The following is a 27,205-nucleotide window of genomic DNA, read 5'->3' as shown; positions in this document are numbered from 1 at the left end:
GGTCATAGGTTGCAATTTAACCCTTAGTGATAGCAACAAAAAGTTACAGTCATACAGTCATAAGTGGAAAGAGATTGGTGATGGGAACGATGAGAAGATTAATAGTAGTGCAGATCCAGTAAATAGTCTGACAGTGTTGATGGAATTATTTGTTTAGCAGAGTGATGGCCTTCGGGAAAAAACTGTTCTTGTGTCTTGTTGTTCTGGTGTGCAATGCTCTATAGCGTCGTTTTGAGGGTAGGAGTTGAAACAGTTTATGTCCAGGATGCGAGGGGTCTGTAAATATTTTCACGGCCCTCTTCTTGATTCGTGCAGTATACAGGTCCTCAATGGAAGGCAGGTTGGTAGCAATTATTTTTTCTGCAGTTCTAATTATCCTCTGAAGTCTGTGTTTTTCTTGTTGGGTTGCAGAACCGAACCAGACAGTTATAGAGGTGCAAATGACAATAATATAATAAAATAAATTGCTTAACACAGTGTAAGCCGCCCTGAGTCTTCGGAGAAGGGCGGGATATAAATTCAAATAAAAAAATAATAATAATATTTTCATTTAAAAAAAATAAAATCATATACAGCTAGTCCCCGACTTACGACCACCATTGAACCCAAAATTCCTCTTGCTAAGCGGGACAGCTGCTAACTGAGTTTTTTTGCCCCGTTGTACGATCTTTCTTGCCACAGTTGTTAAGTGAATCACTGCAGTGGATCAGCTAGTAACCCGGCTGTTAAGAGAATCTGGCTTCCCCTTTGACTTTGCGTGGCAGAAGGTCGCAAAAAAGAATTTCACATCAGGAGTGAAATCTAAAAATTTTCCCTACCGGTTCTGTGGATGTGGCTTAATTGGTGGGCGTGGCTTGGTGGTCAGATGACTGGGTGGGCGTGGCCAATAACAATAAATAATAAAAATAATAAAGTATACAAAACAATAACTGAGAGCATACGCACCAAGACAAATTCCTTGTGTGTCCAATCACACTTGGCCAATAAAATTCTATTCTATTCTATTCTATTCTATTCTATTCTATTCTATTCTATTCTATAAGAGGTACCAAAAACCAACTTTCACACTTTGCACACACACACCACAACACAACACAACTGACTCACACACAAGGTAAAAGCAGTTGCGCTTCACCCAAAATGGCCCCTGCCACAAGCAGGAACCTCACACAGCCACAAACAGCTCAAAAACCAACTTTCACACTTTACACACACACAACACAACACAACACAACTGACTCTCCCTCACACGCAAAATGCCACATACAGCTTTGTGAGATTTTGTGTGTGTGTGCGTAGTTAGAGTGAAACACTACAGAAACACACCAAATCTCAGAAAGCTTCACAAATATTTTATTATTTTATTTTATTTATTTATACTTTTAGGTAAAAGCAGTGAAATTTAAAACTTCCTTTTAAATTCAGACGTAGCAATTTAAAGTTAATTGCTGCGTCTAAAAAAAAAAAACTCTTTAAAAAAAAAACTCCAGTTAACTATTTTTTTAAAGTCCCCCCCACCCTTACTTACCCAATTCAAGGGACAAGGCAGGCAGATTGAGTTGCTCACCGATGAGATGGATTGCAGGCAGGCAGATTCAGTTGCTAGCTGATGCAATTGATTGCAGCACCCGAAGCAAAGCAAGGCAGGAGCGAGCCCGAAAGAAGGAGCAAGGAGGCAAGTGGGGACTGGGTGATTGGGTGGGCGTGGGCGGGGGGGGCAGGGATTTTTGCTACGTGTTCTCCGAACTACCCGCCCCGATTGCTACCGGATCGTGTGTTCCGGTCCGAACCGGGAGTTGTTCTGTCCTCCTTCACCTCCGTCCGAGTGATGGCTTAATTCACTGGTGGGATAAGGTATTTTGTTGTTTTCAGAGGAGTGGAGAACTCTTCTTGTAAAATATTTCTGGAATATTTTATTAACTTCCAGTGTTGGAGCATTTGCAACTAACTTTGTTTGAGATGACAAAGAAGATTGGATTGTTTTGACGGACCCGAAGACTTTTTTTCCCCCTCCCCTTTTGAAAATCATTTTGTTTCGTAGCTGCTGTTGCAAAATACCTGGAGCCTGGAAAGAACTGGGTACCGGTCATTGCCAAGCCTCCGATGGCTCTCTTCAAAAACACAAGGGGGCGCCAGGGAATGTGATTTCGGCAAGCAAAATGAAATTTCTTCTTGCTCAGTTTTACAATTGCTCACATTTCTCAAACTCTTCACAGGGATGATTTAAAGTTGTGTGGACTTCCACTCCCAGAATTCCCCAGCCAGAATAATTTAAAATGGGCGAACATCAACTCCCAGAATTCCCCAACCATCATGCCTTATGCACCATATGCATATCATATGCACCAAGACAAATTCCTTGTGTGTCCAATCACACTTGGCCAATAAAAATTCTATTCTATTCTATTCTGTTCTGTTCTGTTCTGTTCTGCTCTGCTCTGCTCTGCTCTGCTCTGCTCTGCTCTGCTCTGCTCTACTCTCTACTCCACTCCAGAACCTGATGAAAGGCTCCCCTGGTGACGGCTATCATATGATCTTCTAAAGACAGCCGTGCATCCAGGAGGACGCCCAGATTACGAGCCCTTTCCGTGGGGGCTAATAGTTCGCCCCCAATGGTCAGTGATGGAATTAGCTGACTGTACCGGGCCGCCCGCATCCACAGCCACTTGGTCTTGGTGGGATTGAGGCTGAGTCTGTTCCTCCCCATCCAGACCTGTACGGCCTCCAGGCACTGCGGCATCACTTCAACAGCCTCGTTGGGGTGGTTAGGGGTGGAAATATAGAGCTGAGTATCATCAGCGATAGATGACAACTCACCCCAAGACCACGGATGATCTCACCCAGCGGCTTCATATAGATGTTGAACAGAAGAGGCGAGAGAACCGACCCTTGCGGCACCCACATAAGAGGCGCCTTGGGGTCGATCTCTGTCCCCCCGTCAACACCGTCTGCGACCGGTCGGAGAGGTAGGAGGAGAACCACCGATGAACAGTGCCACTCACTCCAAGTCCCTCGAGTCGGCGCAGCAGGATACCATGATCGATGGTATCAAAAGCCGCTGAGAGATCTAATAGGACCAAGACAGAGGAACAACCTCTGTCCCGAGCCCTCAAGAGATCATCAACCAGCGCGACCAAGGCTGTTTCCGTGCTGTGACCAGGCCGGAAACCGGACTGGAATGGATCAAGATAGACAGTTTCATCCAGGTACTGGGGCAACTGTCGTGCAACCACTCTCGACAACCTTTGCCAAAAAGCGAAGGTTGGAGACCGGACGATAATTTGCTAAACTAGCTGGGTCAAGGGAAGGCTTCTTGAGGAGGGGCCTCACCACCGCCTCTTTCAAGGCGGCAGGGAAAACACCCTCCATCAAAGAAGCGTTCACGATTTTCTGGAGCCAGCCCCGTGTCCCCTCCGGGGTGGCCAATACCAACCAGGAGGGACACGGGTCCAATAAACATGTGGTCGCATTCAATCTCCCCATTAACCTGTCCATGTCCTCAGGGATCACAGGATCAAACTCATCCCAGATAATAACATCAAGACCTGCCTCCTCACCCGTCCGGATCCACCCAGTCTGTGTCCAACCCTTCCCGAATCTGAGCGATTTTATCAAACAGATATTGTCCAAATTCCTCAGCTCGACCCTTTAAGGATCTTCTACCGCTCCCTGATGGAGGAGCGAGCGGGTCACCCTAAACAGGGCGGCTGGGCGTTATCTGCTGATGCAATGAGGTTGGAAAAATACTCCCGCTTTGCCAGCCTCATCGCCACAAGATAGGTCTGAATTTGAGACCTAACTAGTGTCCGTCAGATTCGGATCGGCTGGCCCTCCAGATACTCTCTAGGCGTCTTTTCCGGCGCTTCATCTCCCTCAGCCCCTCGGAGTACCAAGGGCTAAACGAGATCGGCACCGGGTCAGAGGCCGCAAAGGCACGACTCGATCTAGAGCGCCAGCCGCCCGATCCCAGGCGGCAACCAGAGCTCCAGCCGAGTTGTGGGCCAAATCCTCAGGAATAGCCCAAGCTCCGTCCTGGAACCTTTCAGGGTCCATCAGGCGCCTGGGACGGAACCAGCGAGTCGGTTCCGTCTCCCGCGGCGGGATCGGCGGTTCGAAAGTCTAGCTGAAGGAGCGAATGATCTGACCATGACAAGGGTCTAATAACTAACTCCCTAATTCCAGATCATTCAACCACTGTCCAGAGACAAAATCAAATCCAGAGTGTTTCCCCCGATGTGAGTGGGGTCGTTCACTAATTGGGTCAGGTTCAAGGCCGTCATGGAAGCCATGAACTCCCGAGCTGATGTGGATGCTATCCCCACCGACGGCAAATTGAAATCCCCCATGACCATAAGCCTGGGGATCTCCATTGCCGTCCCAGCGACCACATCCAACAGCTCAGGCAGGGAATCTGTCACGTAGCAAGGAGCTAGGTACGTGATCAGTACACCCACCTGCATCCCACGGCCCCACTTAACGAGGAGGGACTCACATCCGGTTATCTGTGGTACAGTGATCTCCCTCGGCTCAAGACTCCCGTTGATAATAACCGCCACTCCCCCACCCCTACCCTGGGCCCTGGCCTGATGAAACACACGGAAACCCGGTGGGCACATCTCTATCAGGGGAACCCCCCCTTCCGTGCCCAACCAGGTCTCTTATATAAATCATAAGGATTGCCAGCAACAAGTTATAGTCATACAGTCATAAGTGGAAAGAGATTGGTGATGGGAACTATGAAACGATTAATAGTAGTGCAGATTCAGTAAATAGTCTGACAGTGTTGAGGGAATTATTTGTTTAGCAGAGTGATAGCTCGGGAAAAACTGTTCCCAGAATTCTCTAGCCAGCTTACTTTAGAATGAATGGACTTCAATTCCAGAATTCCCCAGCCAAGATACCTTGTTGATTTCTATTCCAGAATTCCCCAGCCAACATACCTAAAGATAGGTTGATTTCTATTCCCAGAATTCTCTAGCCAGCTTACTTTAGAATGAATGGACTTCAATTCCCAGAATTCCCCAGCCAAGATACCTTACGATAGGTTGATTTCTATTCCCAGAATTCTCTAGCCAGCATACCTAAAGATAAGTTGATTTCTATTCCCAGAATTCCCCAACCATCATGCCTTAGACTATGTTGATTTCAACTCCCAGAATTCCCCAGCCAACATACCTAAAGATAGGTTGATTTCTATTCCCAGAATTCTCTAGCCAGCTTACTTTAGAATGAATGGACTTCAATTCCCAGAATTCCCCAGCCAGAATAATTTAAGATGGGTGGACTTCAGTTCCCAGAATTCTCTAGCCAGCATACTTTAGGATGGGTAGACTTCTATTCCCAGAATTCTCTAGCCAGCTTACTTTAGAATGAATGGACTTCAATTCCCAGAATTCCCCAGCCAAGATACCTTACGATAGGTTGATTTCTATTCCCAGAATTCTCTAGCCAGCATACTTTAGGATGGGCAGACTTCAGTTCCCAGAATTCTCTAGCCAGCATACTTTAGGATGGGTGGACTTCAATTCCAGAATTCTCTAGCCAGCATACTTTAGGATGGGCAGACTTCAGTTCCCAGAATTCTCTAGCCAGCTTACTTTAGGATGGGTAGACTTCAATTCCAGAATTCTCTAGCCAGCTTACTTTAGAATGAATGGACTTCAATTCCCAGAATTCTCTAGCCAGCTTACTTTAGGATGGGTGGACTTCAATTCCAGAATTCTCTAGCCAGCATACTTTAGGATGGGTGGACTTCAGTTCCCAGAATTCCCCAGCCAAGATACCTTAAGATAGGTTGATTTCTATTCCCAGAATTCTCTAGCCAGCATACTTTAGGATGGGTGAACTTCAATTCCCAGAATTCCCCAACCATCATGCCTTAGACTATGTTCATTTCAACTCCCAGAATTCCCCAGCCAACATACCTAAAGATAAGTTGATTTCTATTCCCAGAATTCCCCAGCCAACATACCTAAAGATAAGTTGATTTCTATTCCCAGAATTCTCTAGCCAGCTTACTTTAGGATGGGTGGACTTCAGTTCCCAGAATTCCCCAGTCAACATATTAACCAGATTAAAAAATTGACCCGTACGGATATTCTAATCTAGTGTTTCTTAATCTCCAGTTTTTAAAATGTCAAACTTCAACTCCCAGAATTCCCCAGCCAGAATAATTTAAGATGGGTGGACTTCAGTTCCCAGAATTCTCTAGCCAGCATACTTTAGGATGGGCAGACTTCAGTTCCCAGAATTCCCCAGCCAAGATACCTTAAGATAGGTTGATTTCTATTCCCAGAATTCTCTAGCCAGCATACTTTAGGATGGGTGGACTTCAACTCCCAGAATTCCCCAGGCCAGGTGAAGTCCACCCATCTTAAAGCTGCTAAATTTGAACAATGGTGGATTTAGCAACTAAACATTTTTAAAAGAATAAATAAAAATTGTGAGGTACATAGGCAAAGAAAATGTAATGGCAATTAGATTCATTCATATTCTACTTTTCTGCCTGATGTATTCTGTTTTTGTGTAGCACATATTATCTTAAGAAGCAATCAAGAACACAACACCTGTGAAAACTTTTAAAAAAGATTTTTATTGCTATATTTAATAGGAATGCTCCAATCAGTTCTACATTGAAATATGAATTCCAGTGCATGAGAATTACATATTTTTCCTGTTATTAGAAAACAAATAGGAGATGAAGGCAAGGCAAGAAGCAATGGATGGAAACTAATCAAGGAGAGAAGCAACTTAGAACTAAGGAGAAATTTCCTGATAGTGAGAACAATTAACCAGTGGAACAACTTGCCTCCAGAAGTTGTGAATGCTCCAACACTGGAAATTTTAAAGAAAATGTTGGATAACCATCTGTCTGAAATGGTGTAGGGTCTCCTGCTTGAGCAGGGGGTTGGACTAGAAGACCTCCAAGGTCCCTTCCAACTCTGCTATTGAAGAATATATGAAGAATGGTTGCAGGATTTGGGTTTGGCTAGTCCAGGGGTCTGCAAACTTGGCTCTTTTAAGACTTGTGGACTTCAACTCCCAGAGTTCCTCAGCCAGCAAAGTTGGGAGTTGAAGTCCACAAGTCTTAAAAGAGCCAGGTTTGCAGACCCCTGGGCTAGTCTAAAGAAGGAAGGGAGGGGGACATTATAGCATTATTCCAGTATTTGAGAGGTTGCCCCAAAGAAGAGGGGGTCAAACTATTCTCCAAAATACCAAAAGGCAGGACAAGAAGCAACAGATGGATACTAACCAAGGAGAGAAGCAATCTGGAATGAAGGAGAAACTTCCTAAACAGTGAGGACAATTCACCTGTGGAACAGCTGGCCACCAGAAGTTGTGTGTACTCAGGGGTGAAATCCAGCAGGTTCTGGCAGGTTCTGGAGAACCGATAGCGGAAATTTTGAGTAGTTCGGAGAACTGGCAAATACCACCTCTGGCTGGCCCCAGAGTGGGGTGGGAATGGAGATTTTGCAGTATCCTTCCCCCAGGAGTGGGGAGGGAATGGAGATTTTGCAGTATCCTTCCCCTGCCACGCCCACCAAGCCACACACCCACAGAACCGGTAGTAAAAAATATATTTCCCCACTGTGTGTACACTGGAGGTTTTTAAGAAGAGCCTTGTCTGAAATGGTAATTAGGTCTCCTGCTTGAGCAGGGGGTTGGACTAGAAGACCTCCAAGGCCCCTTCCAGCTCTATGCTGACTGCATATTCTGACTACCTGCACCCTCGCCTAAGACTGGTGTGAAGAGTTCACACCCTCCTCAAAGAAGTTTCCTCCCCCCCCCTCCATCCCGATTATACAGCCCGACGATTGCACATCAGTCCCGCTATCAAAAGCCGCAAAGCCCAAACTTGACCCCTAGAGGGCAGCCACGCCTTACAAGGCGCGGGCTTCCCAGCTCGCTGCCTCGCCTAGCGGCCGGGTTGGGTATTTATTTATTTATTTATTTTTCGCATTTTTATACCGCCCTATCTCCCTAGGGACTCAGGGCGGTTCACAGCCAGATAAAATATACATATAAATACAAAATAAAACTTCCATTCAAAAACTTAATATATAAGGCAAAATAATTAAAAATAGCAATACAAATAATAAAACCCCATTAAAACCAAATTCAAAATTTAAAATTCTAGTCCAGTCCTGCGCAAATAAATAGATGTGTCTTAAGCTGGCGGCGAAAGGTTCGAAAGTCAGGAAGTTGATGGAGTCCTGGGGGAAGTTCGTTCCAGAGGGTGGGAGCCCCCACAGAGAAGGCCCTTCCCCTGGGTGTCGCCAGTCGGCACTGCCTGGCCGATGGCACCCTGAGAAGTCCCTCTCTGTGAGCGCGCACGGGTCGGTACTGTCCCCATTTTAAAAAACCGGGCAGCGAGCCAAAGGCGCTGTCCGCGGGTCGCGCCTTCTTCCCCACATTCTTCTTCCCGACCCCTTTGCGAGCCGCGCTGACCCTGCCATTCACCGCAAGCAAGCCCAACGGCGGGCGGAATCCCACGGCTTTTAGGCACCCAAGGCGGAGTTCCCGGGCTTGGGAAAGCCTTGAGAAGGGTCTCTCTCTCTCTCTCTCTAGTTCAAAGACCCCTCCCCATCCTTGGGACTCCCCATCCTTCCCTCCCTCCCTCTTATTCCCAGCTTGGCTTTTCCCTGGGAAGTGTGTGTGTGTGGGGGGACTTTTCCCTGGGGAAGGGGAGAAGGGGAGAAGAAGACCCCCTCCCCACCTTCAACCGGAGGTGGGGAGTGGGCTACGCAGGCGGGTGGGGCCGGCTTGCACGTGATGGGGAGCAGGCTCCAGGGAGACGCCCACCGGGAAGGCGAGGCCAAGCGGCCAGGCGGAGGAGGAAGAGGAGGAGGAGGAGGGTTAGGCACCTGCAGGCGCCGGCTCCTGCCGTGAGCCGCGATCGCGAGTGGGTCCCTGCGTGGGTGGGTGGGTGGGGGTCCCCGCCGCCGCCACCTGGCCCGGCCCGGCCCCCTCCATGCCTCCCCGCCGCAAGAAAAAGAAGAAGAAGAAGCCGCATCAGCAGAAGGAGGCAAAGGCGGGCAACGGCGGGCAGGCGGCGTTGCTGCCCGGCCGCCCGGCTGCAACCCTGGCATCGGGCCGGCCGCCCCACGCCGCGGCTCTGCCCAGGATGTTCAGCGGCGTGGGTTGCTTCTGGCTCCTCTTGTCCTCCTGCCTGCTGGCCGTTTGCAGCTTCGGCTTCCTCTCGCCCGCTTGGATCGTCCGGCAGCGAGGCGGCGGCGGCGGCGGCGGCGGGCGGAGGTGGGGAGGCAGCCCCGCGCCCGGTTCCGTGGAAAGCATCGGCGGCGGCGGCGGCGTGGGCGAAGTCAGCTTCGGTTTGCTCTGGCATTGCTCGGGAGCTCCGCCGCGGCACGTGGAGCCCTGCGACGCCCTAGGCGGCCTGGGGGGCTTCGCTCAGATCCCTTCCGCCTCCTGGCAGGTGAGCCCCGGCTGCGTGGGTGGGTGGGTGTCTCGGCCGTGGGGTGGGGTGGAAGTTGCCCCCGGGGCTTGTGGGCAAAGACGCATTGGGGCGTTGCGAGCTCCAGCCTTGCCGTTGACAATATGCCCGGCGGGGGTGACTTCAACGTGTCACCCACCCGCGATCGCGGCCGCCACGTGTCCAGGCCCGATGTCTTGGGTGGATGGACGGACGGGAGGATGGATTCAGAGGTGGGCTTTAGGGATCTCTCTCCCCGCACCCGGTCCGACCCGGTCCGACCCTGAGCCGCGCTTTCTACCTGCGGCGGCGGGGTGGGTGGAAGCAAAATTCGGCGCCCGTGGGGTTAGCGCCTCGCGTGAACCCGGCCGCCTTGGAGGAAAGAAGGAAGTAGTATTCTTTGTAATTTGCTCCTTTTCCCTGCGTGGTAGCCTTGCAGCCTCAGCGGGTTAGCTTGGAAACTGAAATAATAGCAACGATGCAAAAGACCTGCAAATAGAAGAACAGCGATGTGGCAGAAAGATGATGCCAATAGTCGCAGGAGTCTTTAGGCGCAATCCCGAAACATCTGGAGCGCCTCTGGAATATCACCCCGGCATTGACCAAAAACCCCATCCCGTCAATTGCAAAAGGCAGCTTGACTGTCCCAGCTTACATCCTGCAACTAGACCTTTTAAAGACCAACAAAACATCCACATTTTATCTGTCCTAAGTCCTTGGGGTGGATTTAAAAAAAATAAAATGCCATAGAGAGTCTGAACATCTGGTGTGGGAAACAATAATCATCATTACAAGATCAGCCTCCACATGATGGATGAAATCAGCTTGTAGCCATTAGACTAAGTTTTCTTTTTTTAAAAATAAAATAAAAGTGGGTTGCGTCCCCTTTGGTTTCCCAATGGTGGGGGTCTTACAAGGTGGGACTTCGGCACACTTCAGTGTCCCAGTTTTGTGTGAGTTGCGGCGCAGTTGTGCGAAGGACGTCTGAGTGACGCGATAAGGCGGCTAAATGTGCCTTTTGCCCCCTTAAACCGAGTAAAATTGCGGGGAACGAGGAGAGAAAAAAATCCAGGATGAAGGCAGAAATTCAAAATAGGTGTCAAAAGTTCACCCAGTTGCAATATGGGTTTATAGCAGGCTTTTTTTAAAAAAAAAAAATTCCTAATCTTTGGTATGGATTTTATTTTATTTTATGGAGGTAATGGGATGTGAATTTAAAAAGAGAAGCGGCTGAGAATGGGCTGTTAAACTCCCCACCCCCAGCAAAAAAAGACCCCACTCCTGTTAAGATGGGCAGCATGGCTTCAACAGGTCTCTCTATGAAGCAGGAAGTCTGGTATATTTTTTGTGTGCCTCCCTCTGACGCTGTACGGTTGTTAATGGATGGGGTTTTTTTGTTTTCTCCCTGTGTTCTTTTGTTGGAACGTTTGAGTGTGTGTGTGTGTGTGTGCTGTTGTGGTGGCAGAGAAAGGACAAAAGAGTCTGGGGTCCTTTAGCAGGCAAGCCCATTTCATGGGCTGTTTGAGTCTACCACTAGCCAAGCTGACGCCCTTCCCTGTAGAAATGACAATTATGAACGTTATTGGCAGTGGGCAGTGAAATGGGGAAGCTGGAATTTCCCTGCCTGGGATATAGGTCCCTTCCTCCCTCCCCCCAGTCCTTCCTTCCTTCCTTCCTTCCTTCTTTCCTTCCTTCTCTATGATTTTCTTTCTTTCTTTCTTTCTTTCTTTCTTTCTTTCTTTCTTTCTTTTTTTCTTTCTTTCTTCCTTCCTTCCTTCCTTCCTTCCTTCCTTCCTTCTTCCTTCCTTCCTTCCTTCCTTCCTTCCTTCCTTCCTTCCTTCCTTCCCTTCTCTTCTCTTCTCTTCTCTTCTCTTCTCTTCTCTTCTCTTCTCTTCTCTTTTATGTACACTGAGAGCCTATGCACCAAGACAAATTCCTTGTATGTCCCATCACACTTGGCCAATAAAAAAATTCTATTCCATTCCATTCCATTTTCTTTCTTCCCCCCCCCTCTCTCCATTCCTTCCTTCCTTCCTTCCTTCCTTCCTTCCTTCCTTCCTTCCTTCCTTCCTTCCTTATTTTTACAAATAATTCTAGGTGGTGCACCTTCCCCCTCTTATTTTCCCCCTCAACAACTACCTTGCAAGGTGGGTTGCACTGAGACAGCAGGAGTGGCCCAATGTCACTTAGTAGTTTTCATAACTAAGGCGGGACTAGAACTCATCATCTCCTGACAATTGGCCCAAAGTCATTTTTTTATTTTTATTTATTTATTTATCGCATTTGTATACCGCCCTATCTCCCTAGGGACTCAGGGCGGTTCACAGGCAAATAAAAAGGTACATATAAATACAGAATAAAATATCAATTAAAAAACTTATTCCACATAGCCAAATAATTAAAAAGAACAATATAAATAATAAAACCCATTAAAACCAATATAAATTTAAAATCTAGTCCAGTCCTGCGCAGATGAATAGATGTGTTTTAAGCTCGCGGCGGAAGGTTCGGAGGTCTGGAAGTTGACGAAGTCCTGGGGGGAGTTCGTTCCAGAGGGTGGGAGCCCCCACAGAGAAGGCCCTTCCCCTGGGTGTCGCCAAACAGCACTGCCTGGCTGACAGCACCCTGAGGAGTCCCTCTCTGTGAGAGCGCACGGGTCGGTGAGAGGTATTCGGTAGCAGCAGGCGGTCCCGTAAGTAGCCCGGCCCTATGTCATGGAGCGCTTTAAAGATAGTTACCAAAACCTTGAAGCGCACCCGGAAGGCCACAGGTAGCCAGTGCAGTTGCTTTAATGACTAAAGGTAGCCAGTCATCAAGTTGCTTTAATGACTAAAGCAGGACTAGAACTCACAGTCTCCCAGTAATTGGCCCAAAGTCATCTAGCTGGCTTTCGTGCCTTAAGGCGAGAGTAGAACTCACTGTTTCCTGGTGATTGGCCCAAAGTCACCCAGCCGGCTTTCATACCTAAGGTGAAACTAGAACTCACCATCTCCTGGTGATTGGCCCAAAATCACCCTGCCTGATTTCATGCTTAAGGCAGGAGTAGAAGTCACAGTCCCCTGGTTTCTAATCTGGTACCTTAACTACTAAACCAAACTATCTCTATTATTAAGTTTATAGGCTGCCCATCTCGCTGTCAGGCGACTCTGGGCGGCTTAAGAATATATCTGTAAAACAGACTATGAAACAATAAGAAAAGGTTTCACGTTAAGAATTAAAACATCAAAAAAAAATTTTTTTTATTTGAATTTATATCCCGCCCTTCTCCGAAGACTCAGGGCGGCTTACATTGTGTAAGGCAATAGTCTCATCCTATTTGTATATTTATATACAAAGTCAACATATTGCCCCCCCCCCAACAATCTGGGTCCTCATTTTACCTACCTTATAAAGGATGGAAGGCTGAGTCAACCTTGGGCCTGGTGGGACTCGAGCCTGCAGTAATTGTAGGCAGCTGTGTGTTAATAACAGGCTGCATTAGCCTGGTGAGCCACTTCCCAGCCCCCAAATTAATGAGCTGTGTTCGTTCCAAGAGCCAAATGCTGAACTTGGTTGGTTGAGTGGCAGGTTGGCAGCTTTGCTGGAGATTCCCCATCATCCATTTTAAGGGGTTTTTTTAGTTTTATATATTTTAAAGTTTTTAGGCCAACTATATAATAAGTTTTTTAATCTGTATTTTAATTGTATATTGTACCGTTTGTTTTACCCTGGCTGTACACCGCCCTGAGTCCTTCGGGAGAAGGGCGGTATAAAAATCGAATAAATAATAATAAATAATAAATAATAATAATAATCCAGGACATGGTTGTCCCAAAGGGGCCTTTTTTCAAGAGGCAACTGGACTTCCTTATTTTTTCTTTGAAGACCTTTCGCTTCTCATCCAAGAAGCTTCTTCAGCTCTGACCGGATGGTGAGGAAGGGAAGGATTTATATTCCTTGCAGACTAGCTGGTCATTTGCATCCTTTTTAGAGAGTCGCTGAGGCCACCTGGAGGTTCATCTGTGTCCTCAGGGTCACCTGAGCGGTGCAAATGGGTGTAGTAGAGCAGTGGTGAGATTCAAGTAATTTAACAACCGGTTCTCTGCCCTAATGATTTCTTCCAACGACCAGTTTGCCAAACTGCTCAGAAAGTTAACAACCGGTTCTCCCGGAGTGGTGCGAACTGGCTGAATCCCACCACTGGTGTAGAGCCTTCCTGGAACAGCTGGAAGCATTCCTATATAGTCTGCAAGTGTGTGGCAGGAGTTGCTGAACTCTTTGTAACCTCCAGTCTCTGTTCAAAGAAAGCCACATGTTGTTGTGCCTCGTCCGCTTTCCCCGCAGCCGGGCCCATCTTATCTGCTTCCGAACGCTGAGGAATGTCCTAGCATGCCTCCTGGCCCCAGCCCTGGCTCCATGCCCAGACAGGCCGAGGAGGAAGAAGTGCCTCCAGCCCCCAGCTCTGGCTCCATGCCCAGGCAAACGGAGCAACTAGACACCTCCCCCTCCCCCACAACATGTGAGCCTGAGAAGGTCAATTACCAACAGCTGCAGACTGGAGTGACCCTCGCTTCAGGAGAATTGATAGGCGGCAACAGAAGGAAGGGAGGGGCAGGCCTGGATAAGTGCTGAGTCATGGAGCCACACCCCATGGCCTATATAAAGGATCTGCTTTCTGGCAGTCTCTGAGTCAGGCAAAGTCGAACATATCTTGCTGAAGTCACTTTCTGGTCTCCTGCCTGCCTTGGGAACTTTGCTAGGACTTTGGCAGAGCTGCAGAGGCACACCTGATTCGGATTTCCCTGACCCGGCCGTCAGCGGAGGAGTGGGACACGACACATGTAAAGCATTCGGGAAATCCTTGACTTGCAACCATTTCTTAGTTCTGTTTATGTAAAAGCCCCATACACACACCCCAGCCATGATAGATTCATATGGTCTATATCAGTGGTGAAATCTTTCCCGGTTTGCCACCGGTTCGCTGCCCGCACATGCACGGTGTGCGCCAAATGGCATTGTCTGTGCATGCTTGCACAATTGCGCGCTTCACACGGAAAAAGGGTTGGGAAGGTAAGTAGAACAGCAGGAGGGAACAGCTATGCCGCGCGATTTAGATTCACCAGAAAGCAGGATTTCCTGCTTTCTAGCGATTTTAAATCACGCTACACAGCTGATTGTCGGAAATACTGGTTCAGAGGAACCAGTAGCTTTTTATTCTCCCGATTGGTAGTTTTTATCCCTGCTGGTTCTCCTGATCGGTAGTTTTTATCACTGCCGGTTCGCCCGATTGGTAGTTTTTATCCCTGCCAGTTCACCCAATCGGTAGTTTTTATCCCTGCTGGTTTTCCCGCGTGGTAGTTTTTATCTTTCTGGTTCTCCCGATTGGTAGTTTTTATCACTGCCGGTTCGCCCGATTGGTAGTTTTTATCCCTGCCGGTTCTCCCGATCGGTAGTTTTTAATCACTACCAGTTCGCCTGATCAGTAGTTTTTATTCACTACTGGTTTGCCCAATCGGTAATTTTTATCCCTGCCGGTTCTCCCGATTGGTAGTTTTTAATTGCTACGGGTTTGTCCGAGCCATAGTGTTTATCACTGCCAGTTCGCCCGAACCGGTGTGAACCAGTAGGATTTCACCATTGGTCTATACACATTTCGTAAATCCAAGATTTATTATAGGAGGCCGCATGGCCATTCTGGTGAAGCTCCTTTATGTCTCTACAAAAGGTCTGTCTCTCACAGCTGTTCCAATATCCCCGAAGACAAAAGGATCTTTTGAGATCCCCATTGATGGGAACAGGTGATGGGGTGGCCCAATTTGTAAGAGGAGGTTCATAATTGTAAGTTATACGTTAAAGTTATAAGTTTAATCAACCTGGAATTAAGGGGAAATTTCCTTACAATTAGAAGAATTAATCAGTGGAACAACTTGCCTCCAGAAGTTGTGAATGTTCCAACACTGGAAGTTTTTAAGAAGAGATTGGATAACCATTTGAAATTGTATAGGATAGTGATGGCTAACCTTTTTTTCCAGTGGTGAAATCCAAATTTTTTTTACTACTGGTTCTGTGGGCGTGGCTTGGTGGGTGTGGTGTGGCTTGGTGGGCGTGGCAGGGGAAGGATACTGCAAAATCCCCATTCCCTCCCCACTCCTGAGAGAAAGATATTGCAAAATCTCCATTCCCACCCCACTCTGGGGCCAGCCAGAGGTGGTATTTGCCGGTTCTCTGAACTACTCAAAATTTCCGCTACCGGTTCTCCAGAACCTGCCAGAACCTGCTGGATTTCACCCTATGCTTTTTGCCATTGCGTGCCAAAAGCGAGGGGAGCATGGAGCAAGTTGCACACGCATGTGCCCACACCAGGGGTAAAATCCAGCAGGTTCTGACAGATTCTGGAGAATCCGTAGCGGAAATTTTGAGTAGTTCGCAGAACCAGCAAATACCACCTCTGGCTGCTCCCAGAGTGGGGTGGGAATGAACATATTGCAATATTCTTCCCCCAGGAGTGGGGAGGGAATGGGGATTTTGCAGTACCCTTCCCCTGCCACGCCCACCAAGCCACGCTCACAGAACCGGTAGTAAAAAAAATTGAATTTCACCACTGGCCCACATCCATAATTCTATCCCCCCCCCCATGCATGTGTGCCACCCCTGGTGTCCCTGCTTTTGGCACATGGCGGGCCCAGTAGGACCGTTTTTCACTCTCCCCAGGCTCCAGAGGCTTTCTAGGAGCCTGGGGAGGGCGAAAACAGCCTTCCCCACCCCCCTCAGAGGCCTTCTAGGGGCCAGAAACAGCCCATTTCCCAACTTCCGGTGGGCCCAGAAGTCCCGAAAATCAGCTGAACGCACGTGCCCATCGATATGGCTCCGCGTGCCAGCCATGGCATGTTTGCCATAGGTTCGCCATCACGGATATAGGGTTTCCCGCCTGTCCAGGGGAGTGGACTAGAAGACCTCCCAGGTCCCTTCCAGCTTCATTCTGATTGATACTATTCTGTTCTGTTCTGCTGTTCTGATTCTATATTGTATTCTTTTCTATTCTCTATTCTATTATTTCAAATTCTATTCTATTCTATTCTATTCTACTCCCATTCCATTCCATTCCATTCCATTCCCTTCTATTGTAATTCTACTCTACTCTACTCTACTCTACTCTACCCTACCCTACCCTATCCTACTACTCACATTCCATTCCATTCCATTCCATTCCATTCCATTCCATTCTAATTCTACTCTACTCTACTCTACCCTACTCTACCCTACCCTACCCTACCCTACCCTACCCTACCCTACCCTACTCTACTCTACTCTACTCACATTCCATTCCATTCCATTCCATTCTAATTCTACTCTACTCTACTCTACCCTACTCTACCCTACCCTACCCTACCCTACCCTAACCTACCCTACCCTACTCTACTCTACTCTACTCTACTCTACTCACATTCCATTCCATTCCATTCCATTCCATTCTAATTCTACTCTACTCTACTCCACTCCACTCCACTCCACTCCACTCCACTCCACTCCACTCCACTCCACTCCACTCCACTCCACTCCACTCTACCCTACCCTACTCTACTTTACTCTACTCTACCCTACTCTACTCACATTCCGTTCCGTTCCGTTCCGTTCCGTTCCATTCCATTCCATTCCATTCCATTCCATTCCATTCCATTCCATTCCATTCTATTCTATTCTATTCTATTCTATTCTATTCTATTCTATTCACATTCCATTCCATTCCATTCTAGGTTCTAGATTCTATTCCAGATTCTATTCTAAAATACCTCCAAGGTCCCTTCCATTATTCTATTCCATTCCATTCCATTCCATTCCATTCCATTCCATTCTTATTCTTATTCTTATTATTCTAATTCTAATGTCCCTTCCAACTCTGTTATTTTGTTAAATCATAAATTTAAATTGGTTATAGTATTTTAATTTGTTTATAGGATTTCTGTCGTTTTATTGGCTGTACACCGCCCTGAGTCTTCGGAGAAGGGTGGTATAAAAATATGAATAAATAAATAATAAATAACTAACAATGGGTTTTCTGGGCAGTGATCTACTGCAAAATCCACTGCTCTCTTACTAACAACCCTTTAAGGAAATCATTGCATGAACTCATCCTGGGTGTCAAGACATCACATTTGGCACTGGTAGTCCTCGACTTATGACCACAACTGAGCCCAAAATTTCCATTGCTGAGCAAGATCACGGTTAAATGAGTTTTTGTCCCATTTTACGACCTATCTGGCCCCGGTGGTTAAGCAAATCACTGCCGTTGTTAAGCGAATCGTGCAGTTGTTAAATGGATCTGGCTTCCTCCGTTGACTTTGCTTGTCAGAAGGTTGCAAAATGGGATCAGGTGACCTCAGGATGCTGCAATTGTCGCACATATATGCCGGTTGCCCAGTGCTCAAATTTTGATCATGTGACTATAGGGGCGCTGCAATGGTCATAAGTGTGAGAACCGGTCCTAAGTCACTTTTATTCAGGGCTGTTGTAACTTCAAACGGCCACGAAATGAAATGGTTGTAGGTTGAGGACTCCCTGTACAGGGAGTCCTCAACTTACGACCGCCATCGAGCCCAAAATGTATGTTGTTGAGTGGGAAATTCGTTAAGGGAGTTTTGCCCCGTTTTACGACTTTTTTTTTTTGCCACGTTTGTTAAGCGAATCACTGAGGTTGTTAAGTTAGTCACATGGTTGTTAAGCGAATCTGGTTTCCCCATTGAGTTTGCTTGTCGGAAGGGGTCATGTGACACCCGGGACGCTGTGACCGTCATAAGTATGAATCAATTGCCAAGCATCTGAATGTAAATCATGTGACCATGAGGTCATAAGTGTGAAAAACCATCGTAAGTAGCTTTTTTTTAGTCCCCTTTGTAACTTTGAACGGTCACTAAATGAATTGTTGTAAGTCGAGGACTACAATCATGAGGTAAATCGTCAGAGCACACAGAAGAAAAAGGCGGGAAAAAAGGGAAACTCCCCCTTTACATCCAGCAACCAATCAGAATGTAGAGTGCCTCATGACTGGCGCCCTCACTCTCCAATCAATCAATTACAATTTTGTGACCTGGCCCATTATACTCTTCACTTTTCCAGCTATTGAATTAAATATCTTAACATGCTTGTTTCAAAATCCATTTAATTCTGGATGATATGCAGATCTAGGAAATATTAAATCTTTTAAGCCAGAGATAGGCAGTATTTTAGGCATTGGGGCTGCAATGTTTGATTGCGTGTTGCCCTCGACCTGAGGTCACAACGGAGGCCAAAATTTCCGTTGTTAAGCGGGCCCATTTTAGGACCTTTCGTGCCAGAGTTGTTAAGTGAATCACTGCAGCTGTTAGTTAGTAACACAGTTGTTAAGGGAATCCGGCTTCCCCATTGACCCTGACCTTGTCAGAAGGTCAAATCAATCAATCTGAATAGAGCTGGAAGGGACCTTAGAGGTCTTCTAGTCCAGCCCCCTGCCCAAGCAGGAGACCCTATATCTCAATAGGGGAATCATATAGTCCTGAGCAGTCATAAATATGAGTCCGTTGCTGAGCATCTGAATTTTGAACATGTGACCGTGGGGATGCTACCACAGTGTGAAAAATAGTCATACATTTTTAAATGCCATTGTAACCTCAAATGGTCATTAAATGAAAAACGGTGTAACTCGAGGTCTACCTGTATTAGTTTTAAAGTTTATTATTGGTCTGGCACCTTGAATGCACTATGGGCAAAGCAGTAACGTTACAAAATCGTCATAAAGTTCTTTCACTTTCTTTTATATTTTATTTTAGTATCTGATTGTTATTCCATTTAGAACAGGGGTCTCCAACCTTAGTAACTTTAAGGCTTGTGGACTTCAACTCCCAGAGTTCCTGTGGCTTCGCTGGCTGAGGAACTCTGGGAGTTGAAGTCCACAAGCCTTAAAGTTGCCAAGGTTGGAGATCCCTGATTTAGAAGCTACCCATGGCCCTCACAGAATGACTATGGGCAATGTGCAGATTTTATCAATGTACAGGTAGTCCTTGACTTGCAACAGTTCATCTAGTGGCTGATCAAAGATACAACAGCACCAAGAAGTGATTTATGACCGTTTCCCAAAGTTATGACCTTTGCAGCATCCCCATGGTCACGTGATCAAAATTCAGACGCTTGGCAACTGGTTCATATTTATGACGGTTGCAGTGTTCCTGGATCACGTGATCCCCTTTGGCAACCTTCTGACAAGCCAAGTCTGTCCGCAAGTGGCTCAGACTGCTAAGACAGTCTGTTATTAACACAGCTGCTTGCAATTACTGCAGGTTCAAGTCCCGCCAGGCCCAAGGTTGACTCAGCCTTCCATCCTTTATAAGGGAGGTAAAATGAGGACCCAGATTGTTGGGGGCAATAAAAGTTGACTTTGTATATAATATACAAATGGATGAAGACTACTGCTTAACATAGTGTAAGCTGTCTTCGGAGAAGGGCAGGATATAAATGTAAATTTAAAAAAAATAAGTCAATGGGAAAGCCAGATTCACTGAACAACCGGGTTACTAACTTATCAACCTCAGTGACTCACTTAACAACTCTGGCAAGGAAAGTCATAAAATTCACTGAACGAATGTCTCACTTAACAAGATGAATTGTGCGCTCAGTTGTGGTCGTAGGTCAAGGACTACCTGTACAGTTACCTTGCTAGGTTAGGTTTATCTAAAGCTTCACATGCCACTTTCCAGTTTTTGATACAGGAATTATAAAAGCCAATTAAAATGATAAAAAGGAAGCTCCCTACTTGGCCATCGAGCTGCTTCCTGTATGCTCCATTTCCTTTCAAATTTAAAGCATGGCGCAGAGATTCATCCAAGGTTGGCCTTGAAATATTAAACATAATAATAATCTCTCTGAAACACCTCGGTGCTCTGTCTCTTCCCAAAATTGTTCCCTGACCTAGTGATTTCTAACGAAGAGGAATAGCTCATCTTCATGGCCAGATTCAACAAATTCAGTACATTAAATTTGGTAATAATAATAATAATAATAATAATAATAATAATAATAATAATAATAATAATAATAATATTTTAATTTGTATACCGGCCTTAGGACTCAGGGCGGTGAACAGGCAGAATAAAAACAGCAATCAAATACATACAATAAAATATAAATTAAAAAACTTATTAAATTTAGCCCGAATTTAAATACCTTTAAAATCCAAAAACCTAATTTAAACATTTAAAACCCTAAAAACAACTAAAAAGTTCTATGCCAGTCCCGCACGGGTAAATAAATAGGTCTTAAGCTCGCGGCGAAAGGTAAATCTAGAATGGAATTCTTTATTGGCCAAGTGTGATTGGACACACAAGGAATTTGTCTTGGTGCATCTGCTCTCAGTGTACATAAAAGAAAAGTACGTTCATGAAGGTACAACATTTACAACACTTAATGATAGTCATAGGGTACAAATTTAACACTTAATGATACAACACTTAATGATAGTCATAGAATAGAATAGAATAGAATAGAATAGAATAGAATAGAATAGAATAGAATAGAATAGAGTTTTTTATTGGCCAAGTGTGATTGGAGACACAAGGAATTTGTCTTAGTGCATATGCTCTCAGTGTACATAAAAGAAAAGATACTTTCATAAAGATACAACACTTACAACATGATAGTCATAGGGTACAAATTTAACACTTAATGATACAACACTTAATGATAGTCATAGAATAGAATAGAATAGAACAGGATAGAATAGAATAGAATAGAATAGAATAGAATAGAATAGAATAGAATAGAATAGAATAGAATAGAATAGAATTTTTTATTGGCCAAGTGTGATTGGAGACACAAGGAATTTGTCTTGGTGCATATGCTCTCAGTGTACATAAAAGAAAAGATACCTTCATCAAGGTACAACACTTACAACACTTAATGATAGTCATAGGCTACAAATAAGCAATCAGGAAACAATATCAGTATAAATCGTAAGGATACAAGCAACAAAGTTACAGTCATAAGTGGAAGGAGATGGATGATGGGAACGATGAGAAGATTAATAGTGCAGATTTAGTAAATAGTTTGACAGTGTTGAGGGAATTATTTTTTTAGCAGAGTGATGGCCTTTGGGAAAAAACTGTTCTTGTGTCTAGTTGTTCTGGTGTGCAGTGCTCTATAGCGTCGTTTTGAGGGTAGGAATTGAAACAGTTTATGTCCAGGATGCAAGGGGTCTGCAAATATTTTCACAACCCTCTTCTTGATTCGTGCAGTATACAGGTCCTCCATGGAAGAAGGCAGGTTGGTAGCCATTGTTTTTTCTGCAGTTCTAATGATCCTCTGAAGTCTGTGTCTTTCTTGTTGGGTTGCAGAGCCAAACCAGACAGTTACAGAGGTGCAGATGACAGACTCAATAATTCCTCTGTAGAACTGTGTGTTTTGTGATTTGAAATGATGTCATTGACTGTGGATACCCGTGGTGAACCATACCACTTTACATGGCTTGGGCATGGTTATGTGAAAAGAGGAAATTGTGTATTGTGAAGAATTTAGGGCTTAAAAAAAAGTTGTTGCTTTTTTTTAGAAAAACAACAACAACAGATTTCTTGATCTCTAAGATCTTGTTGTGATCTGTCAGCCGCTGGCACCTCTAGGAGCCGAATCAGAAGAGGAGGAAGAGGCGTGGGAATCAGGGTCAGCATCAACCTGAGAGCTCCAAGGGAGAAGAAGGAATGGAGTTTAGGTGTTAAGGCAGAGTTTCTCAAACTTGACAACTGGATGTCGTGCGGACTTCAACTCCCAAAATTCCCCTGCCAGCAGCAAGGCTGGGAAATTCTGGGAGTTGAAGTCCACACAACTTCCAATTGCCAAGTTTGCATCTTAATTTCAATCATTTAAACTTATAAACCATACTACCTTTCACATTTCATCTGCTGGATTTTCCATTCTTTTATATATTTAAATTTTATTTCCTTACCATCAACTATAATTCTCTCTCATTCCATGCATTCTCAGACACAAACAGAAAAAGAAAACATATATCCCATTATATCTTCCACATTTAATTTACTTCTCCTCCTTCTCTTTTTTTAAATTTCCTTCATTCATTTCAAAGGGATATAAAAGGGAATAAAATTGAAATGTTAGTAAATGATGTACACTATTGGAAGAAAATAAGTATTGAATTGTGAACAAAAACTCTAAGAAAATAAGAGGTGGAAAGTTGCATCGATTGATTGTATGATATAAATGGAATAAGATGAAGACAATGTTAATAACTAAAATATAGGAGGGGAGGTTTGAGAAATATGCATAATAAATGAGAAAATTGGGGTTGTCTGGACACCAGAAATATTGATATGAAAATAAATACAGCAATGGAGAGAGATAAGAAGAAGGAGAGAGATGGAAAGGGAGGGGGAGAGAAAGAAGAAAGGGAAGAGGAGAGGAGGAAAGGCAGGGGAAATAAGAGTAGGAGAGAAGGTTAGATAGGGAGGAAGTAGGGCGAGGGGGAGAAAAGAAGGGGAAGTAGAGAAAGGAAGGGGAAGTAGAGGAGTAGGAGAGGAGAGAAGAAAGGAGGTAGGATGAAAGAAAGGAGGGAAAGGAGGGAGGGAGAGAAGAAGAAAGGATTGGTGTAAAAAGGAAAAGTTGAAATGGAAGAAAGGCAACCCCGAATATATTTGAATATATTAGGATAAAAATTTGAAATAGTTAAAAAAAAAAAAGAGTGAAAGAGAGTGAACACGAATAAAAATGGAGAACAAATAAAAATTTGTTCACTCTGCTAAACAAATAATTCCCTCAACACTGTCAGACTATTTACTGAATCTGCACTACTATTAATCTTCTCATAGTTCCCATCACCCATCTCCTTCCACTTATGACTGTATGATTATAACTTGTTGCTGGCAATCCTTATGATTTATATTGATATATTGATCATCATTTGTGTTGTAAATGTTGTACCTTGATGAACGTATCTTTTCTTTTATGTACACTGAGAGCATATGCACCGAGACAAATTCCTTGTGTGTCCAATCACACTTGGCCAATAGAATTCTATTCTATTCTAAAAATGGAGAAATTAGAACTTGAGGATGAAAGAAGATATGACTTAATAAAACGAGCAAGGAAATATTAGGAAATGAATAAAAACTATGAAAAAAGAATATTTTGGCAAAAACTATAACTAAGTAAAATATATTTTAATATATACTGAATTGTATAAGATATGATATGGCCAATAGCAAAGCTGGCTGAGGAACTCTGGGAGTTGAAGTCCACAAGTCCACAAGGGACCAAGGTTGGAGATCCCAGGTCTAGGCCTAGGGCATGGGTGTCAAACTTAATTGCGTCACATGACGTTTTTTTGCCTTTGCAGAGCTGGGGTGGGCGTGGCCTGCACATAACCAGCTCACGGACCACCAGTTTGACAGACCTGGTCTAGTGGTCTCCTGCTTGAGCAAGGGGTTGGAGTAGAAGGCCTCGAAGGTCCCTTCCAGCTCTGTTCTGATTGATTGATTCAAGACCATACATACATACATCCCTACGACTTAAGAACATACATCCCTATAACTTAACAGCAGGGTCGCCCATTCAGCACCATGGACAGCGAACACAGAGCCTTCTAAGCTAATTATGCAGTCTAGCTTGTTTGGCCTGAAATCGCAATTTTAGAACAGCTGACCCCAATGCTGACTGGGAACTCTGAAAACCTACGACCGTTTTTTCATAGTTACGACCGTTGCAGCATCCCCATGCTCACATGATCAAAATTCAGAGGCTTGGCAACCGTTTCACACTTACGACGGTTGCCGTGTCCCTGAGTCAAGTGATCCGCTTTTGCCACCTTCTGACAAGCAAAGTCAATGGGAAATTCATTTAACAATCGGGCTACTAACTTTTTTTTTAATTTACATTTATATCCCGCCCTTCTCTGAAGACTCAGGGCGGCTTACAGTATATAAGGCAATAGTCTCATTCTATTTGTATATTTACAAAGTCAACTTATTGCCCCCCCAATAATCTGGGTCCTCATTTTACCTACCTTATAAAAGATGGAAGGCTGAGTCAACCTTGGGCCTGGGACTTGAACCTGCAGTAATTGCAGGCTGCTGTGTTTTAATAACAGGCTTCTTACAGCCTGAGCTACCACGGCCCCTTATCAACTGCAGTATTTTCACCTCACAACTGTGGCAGGAAGGGTCGTAAAATGGGGCTGAACTCACTTAACAAATGTCCCACTTAACAACATAAATTTGAAGTTGAGGATTACGTGTATAGACTGTATACATACATGCGTATAGTCAAAGCAATTCCTATTGCCCTTCTCTTCCAGACTCCTTATTTCCAGGTTGAATCTTTCCTTGATCAATTTCCATCCATTATTCCTTGTCTGGCCTTCAGGTGCCTTGGAAAAATACTTTGACCCCTTCCTCTCTGGGGCAGCCCCTCAAATATTGGAAGATGCTCTCCTGTCTCCCCTGGTCTTTCTCTTCACTAGACTAGCCAGGCCCAGTTCCTGCAACCATTCTTCATATGTTTTCGCCTTCGGTCCCCTCATCATCCTGGTTGCTCTTCTCTGCACTTTTTCCAGAGTTTCAACATCTTTTTTATAGTGTGGTGACCAAATTGGATGCAGTACTCTAAGTGCGGTCTTACTAAGGCTTTGTAGAGTGGAAATAGTAATAACAACAACAACAACAACAACAGAGTTGGAAGGGACCTTGGAGGTCTTTTAGTCCAACCCCCTGCCCAGGCAGGATACCCTACTCCACTTCAGACAAATGGTTTTCCAACATCTTCTTAAAAAATTCCAGTGTTGGAGCATTTACAACTTCTGGAGGCAAGTTGTTCCACTGATTAATTGTTTTAACAGGAAATTTCTCCTTAGTTCTAAGTTGCTTCTCTCCTTGATGAGTTTCCATCCATTGCTTCTTGTCCTGCCTTCAGGTGCTTTGGAGAATAGCTTGACTCCCTCTTCTTTGGGGCAACCACTGAGATATTGGAACACTACTATCATGTCATCCCTAGTCCTTCTAGTACCTCACTTGATCTTGATTCTATCCCTCTCTTAACGCAATTTAGGATTGCATTGGCTTTTTTGGCTGTTGCTGCACACGGCTGGCTCATATTTAATTGGGTTGTTCACTAAGACTCCAAGATCCCTCTCACAGTTAGTGCTATTAAACCTGGTTTCACCCAGTCTATATGTGTCCTTTTGGTTTTCCTTGCCTAAGTGTAAGACTTTTCTCTACATTGAATTTCATTTTGTTAGACAGGGCCCGGGGTTCAAGTCTGTCAAGATCCATCTGGATCTTGAGCCTATCTTTTAGGGCAGTGGTAGTCAACCTGGTCCCTACTGCCCACTAGTGGGCGTTCTAGCTTTCATGGTGGGCGGTAGGGGTTTCCTTTTTTTTAAATTTAATTGACTTTTTTAAAAAAATTCATAGGATTATTTAAAAACATTTTCATTAGGTTTTTCATAAAATTCCCCGTGACAATTTAAATTTCTGAAAATATACTATTTGTATAATGTTGGATAACCATCTGTCTGAGATGGTGTAGGGTTTCCTGCCTGGGCAGGGGGTTGGACTAGAAGGCCTCCAAGGTCCCTTCCAACTCTGTTGTTGTTATTGTTATTGTATCGCCCATGCATAAGTTTAGTTCACGTTACGTAAGTGAAACTAAATGGCGCTATAGTGCGACCGCAAAAAAAAGAGCCTTGTCCCAGAATAACTCGCGCATCTCCCCCCACACCACCCAGCTGTAACAGACAAGCAGAGCCGGTAGCTGGCATGCCCCCCCACAAACTCAATCCACGATGTGCGAGAGGCATGCTCAGACGACGATACACGGCGCATTACTCTGGACCCGGTGGGCGGTTAGAAAATTTTACTACTAACAGAGATACAAAAGTGGGCGGTAGGTATAAAAAGGTTGATAACCCCTGTTCTAGGGCGTTAGCTATTCCTGCCAGAATTGATTCCTGCAGAATTGATGAGTTCCTCTTCTATTCCCTCATCTAAGTCGTTTAGAAGACCTTCAAGGTCCCTTCCAGGTCTATTCTGATCGATTAATTGATTCTGCTGGTCTGTTCTAAGAATCCATGCACGGCGCTCAAAGGCTACGGTTGGTTGCGTCAAAACCGAGCACGTTCTTTGTTGATGTGCCTGCTGACATCCCTGGCGGAGACCTGTCGAATGGCCAAACCAAGGCCCAGAGGTTTATGGCCCCTAAGTGGGACCCCAGTCTTGGCATTTCAGAAAGGAGAAGGGTCCCTCCCCTTTTGAGCACAAGCAAGGACTGGGGTGGGGGGAGAGAGAGCCAGGCTGGGCAATGTGTGTGTGTGTGTGTTTGTGCGTGTGATTGGGCAGTCAGCCAATGCTGGCATTGAGGGTGCCTGCCTAATTAACATTTCATTAAGGCCCTTTTTGGCTCGCCTTGATGGAGGTCCAGGGGTCACCCCATTGATGTGCTAATTTTCGTGGCTGCTTTTTGTCCGTTCCTCAGCTGTCCCTGCTTTTGTGCTCAAAATAACAGGTTGCAACAGGCAACACAGAATCCGTAATCTGTTGGGGTTTTTGTTGTTGTTGTTGCTTCCTCTTTGTCTTCCAACATCTGCAACAGAATGATAGGTTGTAGCACCATCTCCCAGTCTGGGTCTCTTCCAGAACTGTCAGCATCCCACATAAACATCGCCCAGTCGGCGAGGTCAAGACCCTAACTCTAACACAGGGCCTCTGTGGCTCAGACTGGTAAAACAGTCTGTTATTAACAGCAGCTGCTTGCAATTACTGTAGGTTCAAG

General features: G+C 45.2%; 1 protein-coding gene across 2 annotated transcripts in view; it reads left to right on the top strand.

The window, feature by feature from the left end:
- Positions 1-8,948: 8,948 nt before the first annotated feature.
- LHFPL7 (LHFPL tetraspan subfamily member 7) overlaps positions 8,949-27,205 on the top strand; it is a 108,843-nt gene continuing 90,586 nt past the window's right edge. For both annotated transcript variants that reach the window (XM_058164049.1, XM_058164050.1), the window contains exon 1: positions 8,949-9,433. In XM_058164049.1, coding sequence (XP_058020032.1) covers positions 8,972-9,433 — 462 coding nt within the window. In that variant the 5' untranslated portion in view covers positions 8,949-8,971. The remainder of the gene's footprint in view (positions 9,434-27,205) is intronic.

Source organism: Ahaetulla prasina, chromosome 1 (assembly GCF_028640845.1).
Source record: "Ahaetulla prasina isolate Xishuangbanna chromosome 1, ASM2864084v1, whole genome shotgun sequence".
NCBI lineage: Eukaryota > Metazoa > Chordata > Lepidosauria > Squamata > Colubridae > Ahaetulla > Ahaetulla prasina.
Note: the sequence above shows the minus strand (reverse complement) of the source record. Positions and strands in the feature narration are given on the sequence as shown.